The sequence below is a fragment of the Phoenix dactylifera genome, unplaced genomic scaffold, assembly GCF_009389715.1.
Source record: "Phoenix dactylifera cultivar Barhee BC4 unplaced genomic scaffold, palm_55x_up_171113_PBpolish2nd_filt_p 002934F, whole genome shotgun sequence".
In the NCBI taxonomy this organism is placed as follows: Eukaryota; Viridiplantae; Streptophyta; class Magnoliopsida; order Arecales; family Arecaceae; genus Phoenix; species Phoenix dactylifera.
In genome coordinates this window covers 1-20,935 of record NW_024070010.1, presented here as the reverse complement: position 1 = coordinate 20,935, position 20,935 = coordinate 1, and the positions used below count along the sequence as shown (strand labels likewise).

The 20,935-nt window shown below is 40.9% G+C and overlaps 2 protein-coding genes and 1 non-coding gene across 3 annotated transcripts; 2 read left to right on the top strand and 1 right to left on the bottom strand.

The window, feature by feature from the left end:
• Positions 1-1,040: 1,040 nt before the first annotated feature.
• Positions 1,041-1,574, bottom strand: LOC103704881 (pectinesterase inhibitor 28). Its single transcript, XM_008788354.3, has one exon. It carries the CDS (start codon positions 1,572-1,574, stop codon positions 1,041-1,043), a length of 534 nt encoding a protein of 177 aa, XP_008786576.1.
• Positions 1,575-5,179: 3,605 nt separating this feature from the next.
• LOC113462579 lies at positions 5,180-5,284 on the top strand. The gene has a single exon (XR_003385230.2). It is a non-coding gene; the product is annotated as a small nucleolar RNA Z279/snoR105/snoR108 (small nucleolar RNA).
• Positions 5,285-13,952: 8,668 nt separating this feature from the next.
• Positions 13,953-17,632, top strand: LOC103704852 (alcohol dehydrogenase 1). Its single transcript, XM_008788326.4, has 10 exons — positions 13,953-14,133; positions 14,578-14,714; positions 14,822-14,868; positions 15,312-15,637; positions 15,730-15,812; positions 16,020-16,095; positions 16,462-16,523; positions 16,704-16,799; positions 16,880-17,041; positions 17,241-17,632. Exons 1-10 carry the CDS (start codon positions 14,097-14,099, stop codon positions 17,355-17,357), a joined length of 1,143 nt encoding a protein of 380 aa, XP_008786548.2. The 5' UTR covers positions 13,953-14,096; the 3' UTR covers positions 17,358-17,632.
• Positions 17,633-20,935: the final 3,303 nt, after the last annotated feature.

Genomic DNA, 20,935 nt, shown 5'->3' with positions numbered 1-20,935 from the left:
ACGTAGGAGGAGAGGAGGATGTTCCATGAGTGCATGTTTCGGTGGGGCATTCGGTCGAAGACCTGGCGGGCGAGGTAGAGTTGGGAGCAGCGGGAGTACATGAGGAGGAGGTCGGTCTCAAGGGTGGCGTGGGGGAGAAGGCCATGGGCGATGGCCTGGGCGTGGCTTGCTTTCCGGGAAGGAGCGCGGAGAGAGGCGCGCAGCTTCTCAATAGGGAGGACAGCCAGGCAGAAAGACTGCCGCTGCTGCCGCTGCTCCAAGGTGGCATCTAAAAGCGTTTCAGAATTCATACCTTTTCCTCCATCCATTTTCCAGGACAAATCCTGAGGCACGGACAACTTTGTGTAAAACATAATAACATATTTTTTTCTTAAGATGGATAGCTTTAGCTTGGGCTTTGGGATTGACAAAGCTCTCTCTCTCTCTCTCTCTCTCTCTCTCTCTCTTTTAACTCTTGTTTAGGTTATTGAGATAGAGTATTAAAGTAGTTGGAACACTTGTTTAGAGCTAGCTTGAAATAAGGTTTCATAACAAGGATTTTATATCTCACATAAATATGATATATTTAAAATATCAGCTCTAACTGTTACTCGGTTCCTTGGTGCAGCAACTGGATTATATTGGCTACCGAGGGTCTTGGATTTTGCCCACAATGAGTCCCCTCTGAGAAGGTTTATTTTTGACTGCATATAAATAGTCATATAAATAATCTATTAATTAACATCCATCCAGAGTCCCTTGTAAAATACATGGATTAAGATACATTCAGGACCCGTCCTCATCTGGTCCAGTTAATGGCAGGCCTGGCCTTGCCGAACCAACTTGCAGTCTTAATCCCAGTTGGAAACATAGCCATTGACACCTAGCTAGTGGGAGACACAAATAACAAACGCCACTAACAAAGCCAAGAGAGCGAGAGCGAGCGAGCGAGAGAGAGAGAGAAAATCAAATGCAAGACACTACCCACAAAACTTTGCACTGCTAATTAAAGGAGAAGAAAGGAATTGGAAACTAGAAGAAGTTCTCCAAAAGACATCATATTAACCAAGCAGAGAGACAATATCCAATGCAATGGTACAGAATTGCTCCAAGCCCTCCTCCCTATGAGCAATCTTGGTTGGATATTTCAGTCTCGGGTACATCCGGAACAATCTACTGCATGTACTTGGGTACTCCCTGGCTGCACTCACATGCACGTACGCGTAGTCGTAGTTCTCGTCGGCCAGTGCATCGGCGGCCGACCGAAGCGCCTCGCCGGCGTTTCTGTACGTCCCACCGCAAGCTCGTAGGATCGAGTTAAGTGTTGCTCCAGCGTTCTTCTTGGTCAGGCTAGAGACATATGAGGACGTGTTCGCGGCGTCGGAGATCGCGATGCCGATAATGATGGTCAACAAGGCCTTCTCGTCATCGGCTTTTAGGCTACGGGGATCAGATTGGAGGGTGGCGACGCAAAGATTGTAGCTTGTTGTGACGTTACAAGTCTTCTGGATGAGAGGAGAATTCGAAGGTGAGGGAAGGGAGAGTGTGAGGAGAGGAAAGAAGAGGAAGAATATGAAGGAAGAAATGGGAGCCATGTCTCACTCCAATAGTTGCTGCAAGGACTGAGTAGGGATATAGAGATGATAAGGTTTGCGTGATGGCCGGCCTGATGGGAATATAATGGATTTTGGTGTTGAGTGGATTTGTTGGTTGGTTGGGGTGGGTCAAAGAGCACTTCTTGGTTGTCTTTTAGACTTTTTGGAAGAGCAGGACAAAGTTTGTTGGGTGTGTGATCTACTGAAAAGAAATGAATTCATTTTTTCCACCCTTTATTATTTGCAAAAGAGAGAGCACGCAGGAATTTGATTTTAGGGTGATATGTCTCACTTAAGGTGGTCACAAGAGTCAATGAGTTGTCATCAAGATGGAGACTAGTAGAGGGGGGCAACAAGAGTTCCTTGTCTCTAAAATTATGACCAATGTCCGACGAACTAGCGCTCTCCAAGCCTTGGTTCATGGGGTACAACCTTGGGCTCCCAAGAATTGGGTGGATGAGTACTCATTTTCATTTGAGAACAGCCGTGGTGTGGTGGTTTGTGTTCCATTAAAAGATGTTTCATGACCTGTCTTGTACTGAGGTCCAGCTGCAGATGCAAATGATTCTGAACTTTGTGTAAAACATTCAGTAGGGTTGACTAATGAACTGGACCAACACAATATGACATTGGACCTTGAAAAGTACTTAGGCCGCATGCGATTAATTTGAAGACGTGGAGAAACAGCTCCCAACAATGGAACCATGAAGATGCATGGGAAACTACTTGGGTTACAGCACAAATTGCAGCTTCCAAGCATCTCCTGGGTCAAGCAAGATGCTAGTTTTATTGCATGACACTTTGTTAATTCCAGGGAAGTTGTCAGATGAATTGCAGAATTCCTCAAATCACTAAAGACTTCTCGTACTAGTTACAAACTTTTTCACATATCCGTGGTTTGCCTTCATTGGTTTTGACATGCATAAGTATATATGTTATTCGATAATTTTAAATTTTGTCCAAAACATTTTGTTTATTTTACTGTAAGTTCTATTATTTGTTTTCAACTCTATGGTGGGTTCCTTTTTTATCCTTTTCTTTTCTTTTTTTCTTTTTCAAAATGCTGATCCTTATATTAATCAAATATATTGCAATTTGCAGGAATAAGACTCAGATGAGCTGACGGCAGCTATCTCAGACAAGTTCAAATTAAGTTTATGTTTGAAGCATAGGTTTAATCAACAAGATTGCAATAATTAATAATTACTTCTATTAATAAAGTCAAACTTAATCACAGTGTCGGCTCCATGAGATTTATCTATAATCTATTGAATTTAGTGCAAGTGGGCTGAACGATAGCCCACTTTATTAAAGTGGCTTTGTACTCCCTCTAGACCGTAGCCCTTTTAAACCATCCGCTCAAAATTGGGTTGCTGCAAAAACCCGCTTTAGCTTCATTTTGGACCAACAAAATACTTGAAGTGAGTTTCCACTGTGACGAGCTGAGTCCGGATATCTAACTACATGCAATAAAGCTGGCCCTTAGTGTGACGGCATATGGGTCATGTGTTTAGTTCTACATTAATTATTTCCTGAATAAATTTTGAATGCTTATATATGATCCAAAAATTTAAATAATACCTTCCGATTATTACTTTTAGATAAAATTTTGGATTACGACAAAATAGCATCAGAGCAGATTCGGCCCATGACCTATGTGGAATAGGAGACACTGCAGCATGATTATATTTGAGCTAACCAGAACTGATTGTAGTATTTGTGATTAAATTTAAATAGATTTTGATCCTTTGCCTAGCGAGGATGCCAGAGCTTAAATAGAGAGAATATATAATGATCCGTACGGACGTGTGTTTAATCTCATATCAGTTATTCACTAGATAGATCTTGGTAACCTATGCGGAATCAATAAATCTAAATAATACTTTCGGATTGGCTTTTTTCGATGAGATAAGGGCCAAATCTAGAATAGGATATTTTTTTTATGGGCCTTTTCGAGACCATGGTCCGTTGGCAGCCTTGTTTGATTCCAATATAATTCCAAGCCCACATAGATCCCTCTACCAAAGGCTGAAGATCTTAAAAAGGGCAATGAGAAAAAATGATTGAAAAAAAGATTTTTTTTCTTGATTTTTAAAATTTTCTTAAGAAAAAAAGTAGTAAAAAAATATTTTGAATATCTTATGTTTTTTGGCTTAAAAAGGGTCTTCGGCTAATAAAATTGCGAGAATCAGGCAATATATAGCTCAAATTATAATTAATGAGGCAACACCTATTTATTGTTTATATATATATATATATATATATATATATATATATAAAAATAAACTAAAGTAACTCTATGGTGAACCAAACATAGCACTTAAATTTAATAATAAAGAAATTAAAATGTGATATATTAACTCCTAATCATAGGCCGGGCCTCGAGCCTAAATTATATTCTTTTTTATTAAACTTTGGGCTGGGCTTATTTAAAAATTGATCTTTTTTTGTCCCAAACACAGCTCATGATCAGCTCTAGTTCCAACATATTAATTAGTTTAACAAGCTAAGTCCCAGCATAGAGAGATAGAAAGCCGCTCCCATCCATAGCCCATGTAGATAGGTAGATAGGGGATGAGGGGTTGAGAGCACTTTGCAGTGGAAATTCCCCGTATCCAATTATCTAAAGTAAATATCTAGATAGAATATTTGTTCACGGGCCTTTTCGAGACCAAGGTCCACTGGCAGCCTTATTTGATTGTAATAAAATTTCAAGCCCACATAGATACCTCTACCAAAGCCCATGATCTATACATCGCAAGCAATTTTGCAAAAGAATCGGGTGGTGTTCGGGCATAGCATTGATTGGTTCTCAAAACTGGACCTGGATAGATAACTTGTCAATGTCGATTCAGATACAAATTTGGATAGGGTCTCAATTTTCCCTAACTGGATCATGATTGAACCATTTTTGAATGGACATATTTCGGCCAACTCCTACATGGACCCATGCATGGTCCAATCTCAATCTCAATCCCACATGCCTATATTTGAGGTCCAAGGACTAAATTTCGTCGATAATCTAGAAAGTGATAGAAGATTCTTCCTAGATTTCAAGCTTGGAACGATTAACATTTCGAAATCATGAGACAGTTGTATCGCATTAATATGCCTGGTGTAAGTAATCCATTCCCAAGTGCCAGCTTATTTGGCTATCACCCGGACCTGCAGGCTCAGATCCAACCTTGACCCTACCCAAACATCATTTGGACCAACATCTTGAACAATAGACTTTTGGCTTGGGTTGCAAGTCAAAGTTGCAAAACATATCCAATCTCAGTTGGACCTCGACCATGCCCGCATCCGGTTCATCAAACTATGGCTACATAGATTCAGATTAAACACGACTTTTAAATTGGACAGCATTTGGGTCAACATCTAGACTTCAACCTTTAAATGGGTCTTGGTCCCATTTTGAGTGCTACCCAAGGCCAGCCTGATGCCCCCCTAGGTTGATATTATGATTCAGGGTGCACGCCCTTCGTATTATGATTTTTTTTTGTTTTAGTCCCACATCGACTGAGGAAAGAACAGGCGGTGTAGCTGCAGCTTATAAATGGAGCGGCGCCGGGATAGGGAAATCCATGATCCTTCAGGCAGTCAACGGGAGATGATGAGCGGTAAAAGCTCGCGGGATGCGAGTGGGGCGTCCGCCCCAGTAAGCCTGTTACGACAACAGGGGCGCTCAAATCTTTTACCAATCTGATCCCAAAGATAATTCGTGTTTTCAAATTTTTTATTTATTTACAAATCTGATGGATTGTGTGTTCATCTCCTGCTGGGCGGGCGGGAACGGTTTTCTTCCCAAAATAAATTAATTTTAAGAGAAAATATATATTTTAACTTGCTCAAGTTTATAATTCTCACTCCCATCGCCTTGCCACCCGAGCTACGCTGCCTGGTGAGGTGATGCCTCCTTCCAATCTCCCTGCTTGATCTATTCATACCTCCGAAGCCCAACCTGGATGACTCCATAGTCAAGAAATCAACTACCAAGATCGGATCTTTAAGGTTCGGCAATCGAAAGCATGACCAAAAACCCCTCCCCGTCATCCAGAAATGCCATCTTTCTTATGAAAAAACACCGACCCTTACCAAATCATCAGCAAGAAAGCTTCAAATCCAGAAACAACTCCCCTCGAGGATGATATGGACAGAGCCGGCCCTGTGGAGGGAGATGTTGGAGCGGATTAATTTGGGACCATGGGTGCGAGTATCGGTGTGGTCCGGGAACCGCTAATCCGAGTCCTTGCCGTCGTTATTCTTGGCCCTCGGCTGCTCGAAGTTAAACGGACCGTGGGAGAGGAAGGGTCTCACCTGATGCTTCCAGCGGACCTTGATTTTAAGGGGTTGTGGATGAGGACGACCGCAAAGCCTTTATCGGTGAGGTATGAGGAGAGTCAAATGTTAGGGGAGGAGAGGCGAGGAAAACAGAGACGGTGGTCATCGAGGTCGGGGAGGAGGACGTCGGGGTCCTGCAAACGGTGGTGCCGGGTGGAGCTGCCCTCGTGTATCTGGAGATGGAGGACACCATCCTGGTAGATGGATCGTCGCCGGCGGTGGCTTGGCGGAGGGGCTTTTGCGGGGTTTGTGTGGTCTAACTCGTAAAGGGGGCCGAGGATGGGGAGCACGACGACGGCAATAGAGATGAGGAGGCCCGAAACGGGCCGGGCCGGGCCGGGCTGGCCCACACCTCTACCTGAGTCCGGCGGAAAATTATTTTTGGGCTTGGAACTGGGCTGAGGCTAGAAAATATTTGGAAAACTTCAGCCCGACCTCGGCCCAAACCCAATTAGGCTACCTTGACTACCTGTGAGGGCCAAAAATCCAGCTGGACCAAATCCAAAAAAATCTTTGAATGACACCCAAAATTAATTAGTTATAATTTAATATCCTATAAAACAAAAAATATCCAACCATCAAATATACTCTGAAGCCTACTAGTCCACAAGCCTAATGAACCCATTGGCGATATGGAGTATTGAATATAGGTCCATTTTTGAACAAGCCTAAACTATTGAAACGAGTCAGGTTCGTACCTATATTCGAGCTCAGGCTCGAGCCAAGCCAATGATCTACTCAATCCCAGTACAAAAAAAAATAAATGGGCTCTATAATTAAACCCTAACCGAACCCAATATTTTTCGGGCCTAGCCTATAGGCCGACCCAATGTTGACCCAACCCGAGCCCATTTTAAGCCCTAATCACAAGGTGTAGATGGCGGTTTATGAGTTGGAGATGGAAGAGGTCGATCTCAAGGAATCTATGGTTAGGGTTGTAGTTTCTTAGCAAATGAATTAGGGTTCCTTAGGGGTGAAGAGGGGAAATAGAATTAGTGGGTATAGAAGCAGAAGGTGCTGTGGTTACCGAGGAGGTGGAGTGGTGGCAGCAAAAGGAGTCTACATGTTGAGAGGTGGAGGTGGCACGTGCCAACCATGCCCAATGTGTTGGGTGCATGGGAGTGGGAAGCCCTATGGATTTCTTTGTCCCTACAGGATCAAACTAGCAGAACAAAAACTAAAGACTGAAAAAATGTAAACTAGAAAAAAAATTAAAACTAAATACTGAGTATTAAAACAAGTGAATTAAAGGTCGAGGAATTAGTATTACATTTGAGTTAAGGATAGCTAGAAGGCTTTGCACCTTCTTTTCTTGATAGATTATCATCCTAGTATTTTTGGTCTTAAATTGAGTCTCAGCAGAAAAACCCATCCTCTTACCAAATTCTTCTCCCTATTTGAGGCCGTCATGCACCACGAGTTCTCGAGCAGCCTCTCACAACTCATTAATATGTGAAAAATCTCAAGAAAAAAATATTATGGCTTCAATGATCGAGCTCGGTAGTAGTCTAAGAGCAGGATGAAGTAGCAAAGGGCCTGCCCCTTGCTTTTCCATTCTGCTTCCGGTATTTCGGATTCCAGGGCGACCGAACGCCCAGCTTCGCAGAGCAGCTCTCTCCCCAGTCCACAAGCTTTTTTTGAGGGTTTCTTTTCCTCGAGTACCAATGTATTAGTATCCGTCGTCGTCTGGGGTTTTAACATGACCAAAGTCAAAAAAGTCGAAGGAATTTTTTCCTCGCCTATCTTTGGCTGCTTGTGAGGATGCTATCACTTCAACTTGGCATTGGACTCAAGCCGGCTTCTAGTGATTAACTAGGTGAAAGAAGGGGTTCTCAAACGGCGAAGCCTTGTCAACCAAATCAACACTATTTCCCAGGGAAATGGAAGGAGAGGGAATTAAGAGCAGGATGAATTTCTCCGCATCAATTTCGCCTTTCCCTTTGGGCTTTATCTTCTTCCTTGCTTGGTGCTTTCCGACCGTTCTCTTCCCGAAGTCAGACTACTACCGAGCTCCGCACCAGGGCTCAAACCATGCCCGTCAGTTTCACTGAAGACTGACAGCCATGTTCGAGACCAACAAGACAAAAGAGAACGGATACGCTCTACTGAAATAGATTTCGCGGAAAACAAGTTTGATCGAGGATTGGAGAGGAGAGGTGGAATAAAAAGCTCCACATTTGTTGGTAGAAGGACGCCGGGAACCCGTCTGGTCCAGGCCTAGCAGCGTAAGGCCTATCTCCAAAAGGTCTCTACAACTTCCACTTCTTAAGCCGACCTTGCCTGCTGGAGGTATGATTCCGATCAAAAGTTTGACTTTAAGGCAGATATAATCGGATAAACTTTAACCCACTTTCTAACTCGTTTTTTATAGAGGAAATCCACGCTTCAAAAAAAGATTCGTATTTCATGCATCCCTCCGGTCAAGATTTGTCGTCAAACCCTCCAACTCGAGATGTTTGGAAAAATAGTCGGAAATGCAGCCGGTCGGAGGAGGGGGCCAAAGACAAGGCGACTGTCTCGCAATACCTTCTACAGCTTGGCCTGCAGCAGTACCTTGACCAACTCCAGGTCCCATTTTGGCTCAAACTTTCCTTTGGATCGGCGCGAGATTACAATAGCGCCGCGTGGTTAGCTGAACAATTGGAGTTAAATTTGTTTAGCAGAAAGATGCAGCTCTCTCAAGAGATTTTTGATCTACTCGAAAGAAAGTCTTTCTTGATTGTTCAGGTTCAGAGGCCATGGCTGAATGGTTAAAGCGCCCAACTGTTAGCGCTCCCCTCCCCAAGCCTGGACCGAAATTGGAAGTTGCAGGAGGTACAAGAAAAGAATGAAACTAGAAGTTGTTGGCAACTAGTGAACCCGAATAGCTTATTCAACTTGCAGTCAATTAGGCTATATGATCTTTGCTTGCGGCTGATAGGAAATGAAAGAAAAGGTCGAGCTTAAGCCGATTCCATTGCGGAAAGAAAAGAGGCGATACCATTCCCACCTGATACGTTAAAAGCGGAATTTACTAATAAGGGGAACCGGTCGAATTCGATTAACTTCCGTTCTGCGCTCGGGTAAGGCCAGGCAGAAACTCCTGAAAAAACGATTCTTCAATAGGAAAACGATAAGCTCCAACTGGATCAATTGGCCCAGGAACAGGCTATGTATGATACCGAAAGGAGAAGTGACGGTCGGTGAAATAGCGCAACCAGACTCTTGTTCTTCCTCTTCAGCGGCCAAAGATCCCTTCATGATTGCATCTGACCCCGTCTCCCTTCCTTTGCGCTAGCTGGTTTCCCTACCTGTGTAGTACCAAGATAGACATCCAAAAAGCATTTGATTCGGTCAATCGCGATTTTTTGCTCCGCGTGTTGATTTTTTATTTCCAAGCCGGGCATTATAAAAAAAAAAAGACGAGGGGAAAACAGATCCCACTTTCTTTAATCGAGCAGGTAAGGGATCGCAAACATCTTTTCTTTTCAGAGATTAGGTTTTCTTGTGAAACCGATAACTCGATGGCAGACAGAGCTACGTCTTTCCCGTTGCTGAAGCGCCTGCACTACCTCTTTGTCATTGGGATACTTAGATAGGGCTAACAAGTTTTTCCAATTTTTGGTTGGATACAAATTTTTCTGAAGAAAATAAAAAGATAAATATTAAATATATAGTAAAAATGGTTTCCTAAATTAGAATGGACCTCTAAGTTATTAAGCATTGGTTTCTAAAAAAAAAAAATAGACAAAAATTAATAGGAAATCCTTGAATTATGAATAGTGGAATGCATTTTACAAAATAATTGAAATTTTATCAGCACCGGCATATTTTTTCGATAAATCTTCCATAACTTTCTGAAAAAGAAACTTAATATTGGATATTTTGATGCAAATTCACCTCAACATGCTAAGCATGTTGATGTCGATAAAGCCTCTTTTCCGGCTTCTATACATATATATTAATAATAAATAGGTGTTATCTCATTAATTATAATTTGAGCAATGTATTGCTTGACTCTTGCAATTTTATTAGCCGAAGACCCTTTTTAAGCAAAAAGACGTAAGATATTCAAAATATTTTTTTAGTGCTTTTTTTCTTAAGAAAAATTTAAAAATTAAGAAAAAAAATCTTTTTTTCAATCATTTTTTCTCATTGCCCTTTTTAAGATTTTTTTTTTTTGCTATAAAAAAAGGAGGGGAGAGGGGAATTAACTCCACCGGCTTAGCAGCCTCCAGTAGGCCCTCCTTCCAAGTTTCTTATACCCTCTCCACTAGCACGGGCAAATCCGCATGTAAATACGTCACTCCAGCATTACCTCAGTACCAGAGGACCAGTAACACTTCCAACAAATAAATCAAGTGGAAAATACCTAATCTCCATATTTAATCGATATCTGCATATTTCGAACCGGAATGGCCCCGTTGAAAACAAAGTCGCGTTCTTTCTTTTAGTCACAAGCAGCCACGCCTACGACGACCACACATGATGCACGCCACAAAGCCAGGGGCCAGCGGGGCCGTTGTTATCGCCACAAAGCACCACGTGAATCGGCTCTCGAAAGCAAAAAGTAGCCTCACGCGGTCAATTGAGTTCTGATATGCATGGACACGCATCTTTTTTCCTCCATTCCTCCATCATGTACCACTTCTAGAAATTTCAATGGTCCATGTTACCGTTACCGTCAGCCCACGACAAAAGGACTCGCCCGATGTCCATCCCAGATCAAGGTCAATTCATACATTACAAAGCTAACTCTGGTTTCAGGAAGGGCGGAATTTTGCACGACAGCTGCCAAAGTCAAAAGGCAGATCTTTCCGTGAACTTCCACCTGGTATTACCCTCCCCTCCGCTTCTTCGCAGCAATCCAAAGTTTCTCTTTACGACTCATTTGCTTCAAAAATATATATATTTGGTTGATAATAAAAAAATAACATATTTTTAGAATGATTTAAATTTGTTTGAGCAGCTATTTTTTTTAAAAATTATAAAATAATTATTATATTCTTAATAAAAAATTATCAATGAGTTTTGATGGATTAAAAATACTTTTAAAAAAAATACCTGAATTCTGAATAAGTAGAAAAATAGTTTTCTATGTCTTCCATAAATTTTTTTTTTCTAGTGCTATTTTTTTATCACTTTTTTTTTTGGAAACTCTAATCTAACAAAAAATATTTTTTTTATTTTTTGTTCACCGTATTCTTTATTTTTTTTTTCTTGCAAACCAAACGAATTCTTAATAATTCTTTTGCAAATGTAACAAAGTGGTAGGTGGTGGTACGGTGAATTAGACCTCTAATATTGAATCCCTACCATTAGCTGCAAAGAAAAAAAGCATTGCATGTCCAAGTGGGGTATTGGTACTTAATACCATACCTCCAATTCAATGAATTGCACCAATTCATGCCATATGACAAGGAGCCTCATGGCATTACTCTAAACAATGTTATCTTGTACTGCTAGTCCAGCTATTTTGCCAACTAGAACACATGCGCGGCAGCATCTTCCCCTTCATACCCTCTCTATTATTAAGCTTTTTTCTCTCTCTCTCTCCTATGGGCAGGTGTGTGTGTATGTATGATGCGGGATTTGCACCCTGTCACCAGCATAGCCTCCCACGAGCAGCGAAAGTGACTGCGTCTCTCGAGGTATTGTCCGCTTTGGGGATGCCCTGCTGGCACGGAGCTCGCGCAGGGGGCGCACCTGTCTATGGGCGCGAAGCTCGCACAGGGGTCACCCGCCAACGCCCCTCACGGTTTTGTTCCAGAAAAGGGCCCTTGAGAGGAAAGGCTTAAGCCTCCTCATTATAAGGCACAGACCTTTCCGCTATTTGGTCGATGTGGGACTAAATTCGGGAACCCCCCACAACACAGCCCCCCTAGCGGGAAGATCCTGTGCTGGGTTAGAGACTCCTTGCCGGGAAGGCGAAAGGCCAGGCTCTTTCTCTAGCGCCATCTGATGCGGGATTTGCACATCGTCACCAGCATAATCCCCCACCGATTCGAGCAGCGAAAGCGACTGCGTCCCTTCCGAAATATTGTCCGCTTTGGGGATGCCCTGCTGGCGCGGAGCTCGTGCAGGGGGCGCACTTGTCTGTGGGCGCGAAGCTCGCACAGGGGTCACCCGCCAACGCCCCTCACGGTTTTATCCCACAAAAGGACCCTCTATAGGAAAGGCTTAAAGCCTCCTCATTATAAGGTACATACCTTTCCGCTACTCGGTCGATGTGGGACTAAATTCGGAAACCCCACAACAATATATATATATATATATATATATATATATATATATATATATATATATATATATATATGGGCATTAGAGAGATTTGGCAAAGCATGTATATTATACAATGCGGTTGATGCTAATTAATTAACATCAAGCATTAGTTCTCTTGTGCTGGCCACACGCACACTGATCACAGATGATTGGTAGGTGAAGAAAGGCTATGTGAATTCTCCACCGTCTTGCAATAACCTTCTGACTTTGAAAAATCCCGAAAACGTCATCACCAAACTGCATATTTCATATGTTCTTGTTCGCAGATGGCAATGTGGCAACTTGTCTAATTCCGATGCCTTTCATAACCACTGTGTGTTCAACTATGCTATGCTTGTTTATTCGGTAATAGTTAGTAGAAAAGATCATTTTATCCTTCTATTTAAGAAGTGGTGCTTATCGAAATGGATTGAAGTGCAATGAGGAGGATTATTTTCTTTCATCAGGGGGAAAGAGAGATCTAAAATATATAGAAGCATCTTCTCATATGGTCGAAGCTTCCTCCATAGCTCGAAAAAGAACTTTACTTTCAAATGACCCATGGTATAAGATTTGATTGTTTTTTATCTGAAGATTAAAGTCGGAAATATCATTGTGAATCAATTGAGTCTTTTAATTGTCGATTTGGAAATATCTTTTGAATTTGAATCCATATTCTCTTGTTATATGCTTCAAGGAAATAGTTGCAACCAGCAGAAGATTGAAGTTGGAAATATCATGGTCAATCAATTGAGTCCTTTGATTTGTCGTCGAAGTGGAAATGTCTTTCGAACTTGAATCCATCCAAATGTCGTCCAATTGGAAATGTCGCTTGCACCCGACTCTTCAATCTAATTGACCAAGTAGATGGCTCAAATTCCTCAATATTCTCCTCCTCTAGAGATTAGATCGTCTTTCAGAACCAAGCAGACATAAGTGATTTATTTTATGTTACAACCAAATCCACAAAGAAAAGGCACAAATAAGATGCTTAAGGATCGAATTATTTTGGTTTAGTAAATAAACCTAAGCCAAATTAGGATGGAGTTGCCTCGATCAACATCACATGTGAAATGCCAGGGTGCATATCCAAGATGTTGAAAAATCAAATCGAGCCGATAACTCTGGGATGGTCCAATTCATAGAAAGACATTATAAGACATGAATTAGGGAAAAGCAGTGCATTTAGCCAAGTTTCTAATAATTTCCATTTCGACCAGCTTTGCTTTACACCATTTGATGGACATGATAAGTCTCTCAGTGCGTGTGATATGAATCCGCTAATACGTGATCAGGGTGCTTAATGGCTTACCATCCTTTAATACCCGCAGGATGGTTTCATGGATCGTAATTTTGTGGCAACTAAATTCGATCTCGAGGACCGAGGTGCAGCCAGTCAGCGCCCGCGGATCTAAACCAAGTGGCGCTGAACCGGCTGGTCTAGGAAAACCAGGGTCGGTTTCCGGGTCCAGACCATGGTTTTAGATTCCTGCCTTATCTCTCTCTCTCTCCCTCCCCTCGAGTCCAATTCCCCTCATCGGTGATAAGTCCAAATCAAAGGTCAGCATATTATTGGACCAACATGCAACAACCCGTTTGTTTTATTTGCATGCCCCAGTTAATAAAAGAATCAAAAAGGAGCACCGCAACTGAAAACTGGTTTTGTGCTGACGCCGTGGTAAGGGATTTTCCAGCGACAGAGGCAAAACCGTGGGGACTTTGATAGAATTTGGGGAAAAAAGAAAAAGCAAGTCTTCAGTGCCTCTCTCTATCTGTTGCCTATATATAGCTGCTTCAGCGCCTGGTGCTCTCCAATCGAAGTTGTGAAAGGTAGCGTCTTTGGAGCGATCTTTGGATTCTTGTCAAGAAAAAAAAGGTTTGATCTTTGAAGGGGCGCTTGAGGAAGAGTTTGAGAGAGAGACAGATTAAGAGGTGGTGGAGATGGCAGGCACTGCGGGTCAAGTAATCAAATGCAAAGGTCTGTAGCTTTGAACCTAAACTCATCAATGTTTTTTCTTCTTTGGGTTCATTCTGAGAACATATTCTATTAGATAGAATGGGGGCAGCTTGATTTTCTTTTTATGCTTATCTTTCTGTTTTTGGTTCTGTTCTAGATTTGGTTGATTCCTCTGTTCAACAAAATCTTTGCCAACTTTTTTTTCTTCTTGTCTTCTTCTTTTTAATCAATACTAGTTCTCATAGATGATCTTGGTTACGGATCATATATTGGAATATTTATTGATTCGGATCTTTGTTTGTTCTATGTTATCCACATCATTTCTATTAGACGAATAGATCTTAAGGCTAGCCTGATGTAATAAAGTAGGAAAAGAAGTTGGTGATGAACTTTTTTTTGTTGGAGAGAATAATTTTTTTCTGATCCATGTTGAGTGTTCATATATTCGTTTGCTTTTGGATTCAGCGGCGGTCGCGTGGGAGGCCGGGAAGCCTCTGGTGATCGAGGAGGTGGAGGTCGCGCCGCCGCAGGCGATGGAGGTTCGGGTGAAGATCCTTTATACTTCCCTCTGCCACACTGATGTCTACTTCTGGGAAGCCAAGGTAGTCTATTTGATTTATTTTTTCCTTCTCGTTCTTGTAACCGATTTATGTTTGTTTATTGTCTTGTTTGGATAATTAAAAATGGTGTTAATGTTTAATTTCTACAGGGCCAGACTCCTGTGTTTCCTCGGATCTTTGGCCATGAGGCTGGAGGGTATGACTTCCATAACCTTATCAAATGCCACTACCATCTTTGCTTTTGGATTTTGCTTGTTATAAATTTCTTAAGAATTTGAAGTTTGAGATTCCTATGTTGATTGTGTTTGGCAGTTATGTTTACTAGATAATTAAACATCTTGAAACCATTTGCGGCATCCCTTGTCTTGGTCTGAAAAAGATACATGGTCAAAAAAAATGGACTTCTCTTGTCTGTTGACTTTAAATACACGACACCTTTGCCTTGATGGTGTTGTCAATGCCACTCGTGTTAATTTACAATTTTGGTAATTCCATGTTTAGATCCGCTATCTGACAGAAAATTTTGTATCTGCTGAAAGCTTTGTTATCTATGTTTGTTTTTATTGAACTTTATAGTCAAGATTTGTATTGAGTGTTTTTTTTTTTATTTAAAAGCATTATTTCTTTTGGTGCCCTTAGGATTGTAGAGAGTGTTGGGGAGGGTGTGACTGATCTTGCACCAGGAGACCACGTCCTCCCTGTATTCACTGGAGAATGCAAAGAGTGTGCTCATTGTAAGTCTGCGGAGAGCAACATGTGTGATCTCCTCAGGATAAACACCGACCGGGGAGTGATGATCAATGATGGGAAAACGAGGTTCAGTATCAATGGAAAGCCCATTTACCATTTCGTAGGAACCTCCACCTTCAGCGAGTACACCGTCATTCATGTCGGCTGTCTTGCCAAGATCAACCCCTTGGCTCCCCTCGACAAGGTTTGCGTTCTTAGCTGCGGCATTTCGACAGGTGAGACACCAAGGCTGTCGTCGACATCATAAGATTTACAAGTTCGGATATTGTGGAAGGTGCTTACTATCTTTTGAATTGCTCTTCGGTAGGGTTCGGTGCGACTGTTAATGTTGCAAAACCACTGAAGGGATCGACAGTGGCTATTTTCGGTTTGGGAGCTGTAGGCCTTGCTGTGAGTATCTTTCTTGTATAATTTTCTTAGTAGTCCAGAAACCCAAACCAGCACCAGGGTCTTAAAAACTCTATTGCCGCTCATATGAAATCTGATGCTTTGCTGCACCCGCACCCGATTCTGCTGAGGTCTAGCCTTCTACATCTTGCTTCTGGACCTGTGTTGATGTTGGTTTTGGTTGATTGATTCATATCTGTTTATGATCAGGCTGCAGAAGGGGCTAGGGTTTCTGGGGCGTCGAGGATCATTGGTGTTGACCTGAACGCCAGCAGGTTTGAGGAAGGTGAAACAACTATCCATTCCTCTCCATCAATGAATCTATATTACTGCATCAATTGAACTAGTGCATGCTAATTTAACTTCTGCTGATGTGAGAACAAAGTATATTTATTCCTGACTGCTCTTTTTATGTGGTTCCACGCTTGGTAGCTGGAAATTTATCTAGGGTAATATACCTGCTTTGTAAAAGAGAATTCTATGGATCTCAAAACTGTGCCTGCTTCTTGCTTTCTTACTTCAAGTGTTTCTTAAAAAATATGCTTCTGTTGCTGCAACTGCTCCTGGCACATCTAGCAACTAAGTTTCTACTCGATATTTTTGTTTTAAAACATGGTACTAAGTCTCATTTTCTTTGTTTTTGTTGTACCAGCAAAAAAGTTCGGTTGCACAGAGTTTTTGAATCCAATGGATTATAAGAAACCAGTCCAAGAGGTAGGTTTGTTTTTGGACATGATAATACTTCTTGCGTGCTGATATAGGACTTCTTTCATTCCATGGCACCTGGTGTATTGTAGAAGTTAAATTATAATATTTGGAAGCAGTTCAACTGCTTGTGATGTCTCAAAAACAATGTACATGATGTATTAAGTAGAAAGATTGAATACTTTTCAGGTGATTGCTGAGATGACTAATGGTGGCGTTGATCGAAGCGTCGAATGCACTGGCAACATAAAAGCCATGATATCTGCATTTGAATGTGTTCATGATGTAATTTCTTGCTCCCTTTACAAACTCGCAGTTCAAACTATTAATGATAAGATAGCAATCTGAAATCTTATCTGCCTCAGGGTTGGGGTGTTGCTGTACTGGTTGGGGTGCCTCACAAGGACGCCGAGTTCAAAACCCACCCAATGAACCTCCTCAATGAAAGGACTCTTAAGGGAACCTTCTTTGGGAACTATAAACCGCGCTCTGACCTTCCTTCAGTCGTTGAGAAGTATATGAACAAGGTAAACAGCGTAGTCTAATTTCTCTTCCTTAATAAAAGTGATCAGGTTCTTCTCGCTTGTTGTGTGCTGATGGCTAAAGCTTTACTCCTGATTGATTAGGTAATAAGAGTTTGTAGGATTGGCTAACAAAGCATAATAATTTGTTCTTAGATTCTATCCAAGTATATTTGTCCTGATACATGTTGCACTAATGGTGCAGGAGCTAGAAGTGGAGAAGTTCATCACCCACAGTGTGCCTTTTTCTGAAATCAACAAGGCCTTCGAGTACATGCTTAAGGGGGAAGGTCTTCGGTGCATCATCCGCATGGAGGATTAGAGAAAAGCTTATTGCTATAAAGCATGTCTTATGCCCCATCGATCTTAAACTTTGTGTTCTAATAAAATAAGGCAACTGAGTTCGGCTGTGAGATGAGCCCAGTTCTTATCCTTTCTGCTAGTTGAAAAGATTTTTGTGAGTTGTGACATACCCTTTGTCTGTAATGGGCTTGTCTTTTGTTTCTTGCATGATGTAAGCTTCTTCTGGAGATTAAAGAAGCCGGATATGTTTTCTTTTCTCATTTCTGAGAAATTTTGAGTCGATGGATTTCTTAAGTTCTGTTGTGGAAATTATTAAATAAGAATTATGAAATTCCTAAGTTAATACAATTGATTCAAATGAATAAACATTTGTTGCCGCTGAAAATCTGTTCCAGAAGGTAGGTTGCTGGTGGACCTGTGCGAGAAAAAGAAGTTTCAATCTGTTCATCTGCACGTAGGTAAAAAAAAAAAAACCCGAAGGTTGTCGGAGCTCATCTGACCGGAGGCCTTCTATGGTTAAATGAGAGCAAAAGGTTTTGGACAACGGTATTGGAGAAGAAAAATAAAATTTAGAAAGAGAAATATGAGGGCTTCCTATAGTTTAATGGGAGCAAAAGGTTTTGGAGAACAGTAGCGGCGAAGAAAGATGAAATTTAGAAAGAGAAATAGTAGAGAGTAGGGGTGGTAATTTATGATCTGCGCTGTGAACACCTATTTTAGAGATTTAGATTGGACATAAATGGATTTAGGTCGACCTATCTAAATTTATTTATTAAACAAGTTGGGTTTAGCTATAAACTGACTCGCTAACATGTTTTGATCTGGATTGGTTATGATCGGATCTATTTAATCTATTTAAAATTTATTTAATCTGTTTGAAATCTATTTAATTTATTTCTGATCTATTTAATTCGATCCGTCTAACTTGTTTTATCTGTTTAAATCAGTTCAATCTATTTAAAATCCATCTAATCCATTTAAATCAGTTTAATCTATTTAAAATCCATCTAATTCATTTAATAAATGTGTTATATGAGTTTATATATCGGGTCAGATTAGCTTAGGACCAAGTATTTTTAAACTAAAAAGAATTTTAACAAAAAATAATCATGGCTTTATTCTCTGGCATCCCTCTTTATTTTGGAAGAAATCTAGATCCGAGACAATAATAATAAAAATGATAAATATTAATAATTAAATAAATATGTTCAAGATATTGTTTTTGTTTTTTGTTTTTATTTTCAAAATTCAAAAAATTTAATAAAATTGAACAAACATAACCCACGAAACTTTCTAATTTTTCTAATTATTTATAAAATTTTCAGAGTGTTCGACAATAAGACTTTATTGCTTTTAAAAAAGACAAAATTAAAGCGCAGAATGACAAGAGTCTTGTTCATATGTTGTCTCTCGCATCAAACTTCCTTGAGCTTTTTCATTTTGTAAGAAAACAAAACACAAAATATGGAAAAACTACCAAACAGAGTCCAAGTTTTTCCTCAAACGTTTCGATCTTTCTCTATGTATTTTTTCTAGAACAAAATATGCACTTTTAATCCTTCTCCCTAAAAAAGTGAACACTTAAAATAATTCAGCAGCGAGCTCAAGATTACAATAGTTATGGCTGTTGATGATGACATATATCTAATCTCTTTTTAATATTTAGCTGTTCTATAATACAATGGAGCAATCCTTAAATTGTTAATGCATGCAGTCGGTGTAACACTCTGTCACCTAAGTCCACGGTCTTTGATAAAAAGGAACGAGGACATACTGGTGATTTTCTGCAACTACATGATCTAATTGTTTGCTTACCTGGTATATAAGACTATCAGCCAGGCTCCCAGCTACCAAATCAAATTGAAACAATAGAACTAGTTGGTTCAGAGATTGCAGCAAGAACAGAGATGAAACTTAGCTTTCCTTGCATGCCAGTCCTTGCCCATGTCTTCCCCACAAAAGCATCATCAAAAGAGGAGGAGCCCTCCTCCAACCCAAAGCTAAAGGAAGAGAATAAGAAGAAGAAGAAGAAGGAGAAGAAGAAAGAGAAGGAGGTGAACAAGCAGCAGCAGCAGAAGAAGAAGAGCAACCTGGACGTGGCCGCCTCGATGACCCCGTACTTTCCGTTCCACTCTCGACCAGGCCTCCGCTGATTCGACGCTAATTGAAGAGAAGCTATGCACTTGCTGTTGGTAATCAGGATGACTTGTTGCTGCCTGGGATCATAGTCTTTTAGCACCCAAAGTGGAGTTGTTATGCAATTCTGAATCTGTCACGCCCCGAACCCAGCACCCGGGTCCGGTACGCGACTGGCCGCATGAGCCCTAGAGCAGTGTCCTAAAGATCATGCAAGGCCTATGATTAACCAAAAATTCCAATAAATCCACAATTAATCTAGTAATTCAAATAGAGCAGTCCGACATGTCCAAATAAACAAATTAGTTCAATACAAAATCTTCAAATGTTCATCGACATCAAAGAAGGATAAACAAATTAACTAGCTAATGACTCTGATACTTGCACTCTGCGCCCATCCCATCCAAATCTAAGCATCCTGCAACTCTGATAAAATGAAAGAAAAAAAAAGGGAATGAGCTTTACAGCCCAGTAAGAATCCCTACACATCCACACCAACACAATAATAATAAAAATCTGAAAACCACGACAAGTTGAAGCACATATTATGAAGTCATAAACCGGCTATCAAAGCTCAAATAATCGATACAAGTATGTACATCAAACATCAATAAAAGTCCAGCCACACAAGAAATATATAGCATATGATAGCTCATAAACTTGTATTATAGTTTCAATGTCTTTTCTTCAACTTGATCCAGATTAATTATCTTTCCGACTTTGGGTCAAATCTTGGTCACATTTCTCAGCCTGTAGTGGGGCAACCAAATTATCACATTTTCAGCCTGTGGCGGGGCCTGCACATTATAGTTCCACATTTCTAGCCTGTGATGGGGCCTGCCAAAGTATCACATTTTCAGCCTGTGGCGGGGCCTGCACATTATAGTTCCACATTTCTAGCCTGTGAGGGGCCTACCAAAATATCACATTTTCAGCCTGTGGCGGGGCCTGCACATTATAGTTCCACATTTCTAGCCTGTGAGGGGGCCTACCAAAATACCACATTTTCAGCCTGTGACGGGGCCTGCCATAATAACAAGATAAACCCAAAGTTCCTTTTCATACAATCCAGTTTACATCTACACATCAATTTTCTTTATGTTTATTTCCGGCTATAAACTAACCACAGTCACGTTTCCAGCCCGTGACGGGGCAACCAATATCATATGGTTAGTTTAGAGCACCACATCCATCAGTCAAATTTTGCAGGTGTAGGTTATGCGCATGCATGCATCTATCATTATACCAATCACAAGCAAAGACGATCAAAATACAATTTAAATATAAAAACCATTTTGCTTTGCCTGGATCATAGCATATCAAACATATATATATAGTGCAAAATATTTATATCATGTAGGATTGGCGTACAAGGATTCTTACCTTTGTTAACTCAGACAGACTAATCTGTTGGGAACCCGCCCATGCCGCTGATATTTCAAAAATTTTCAGATGGCAGCG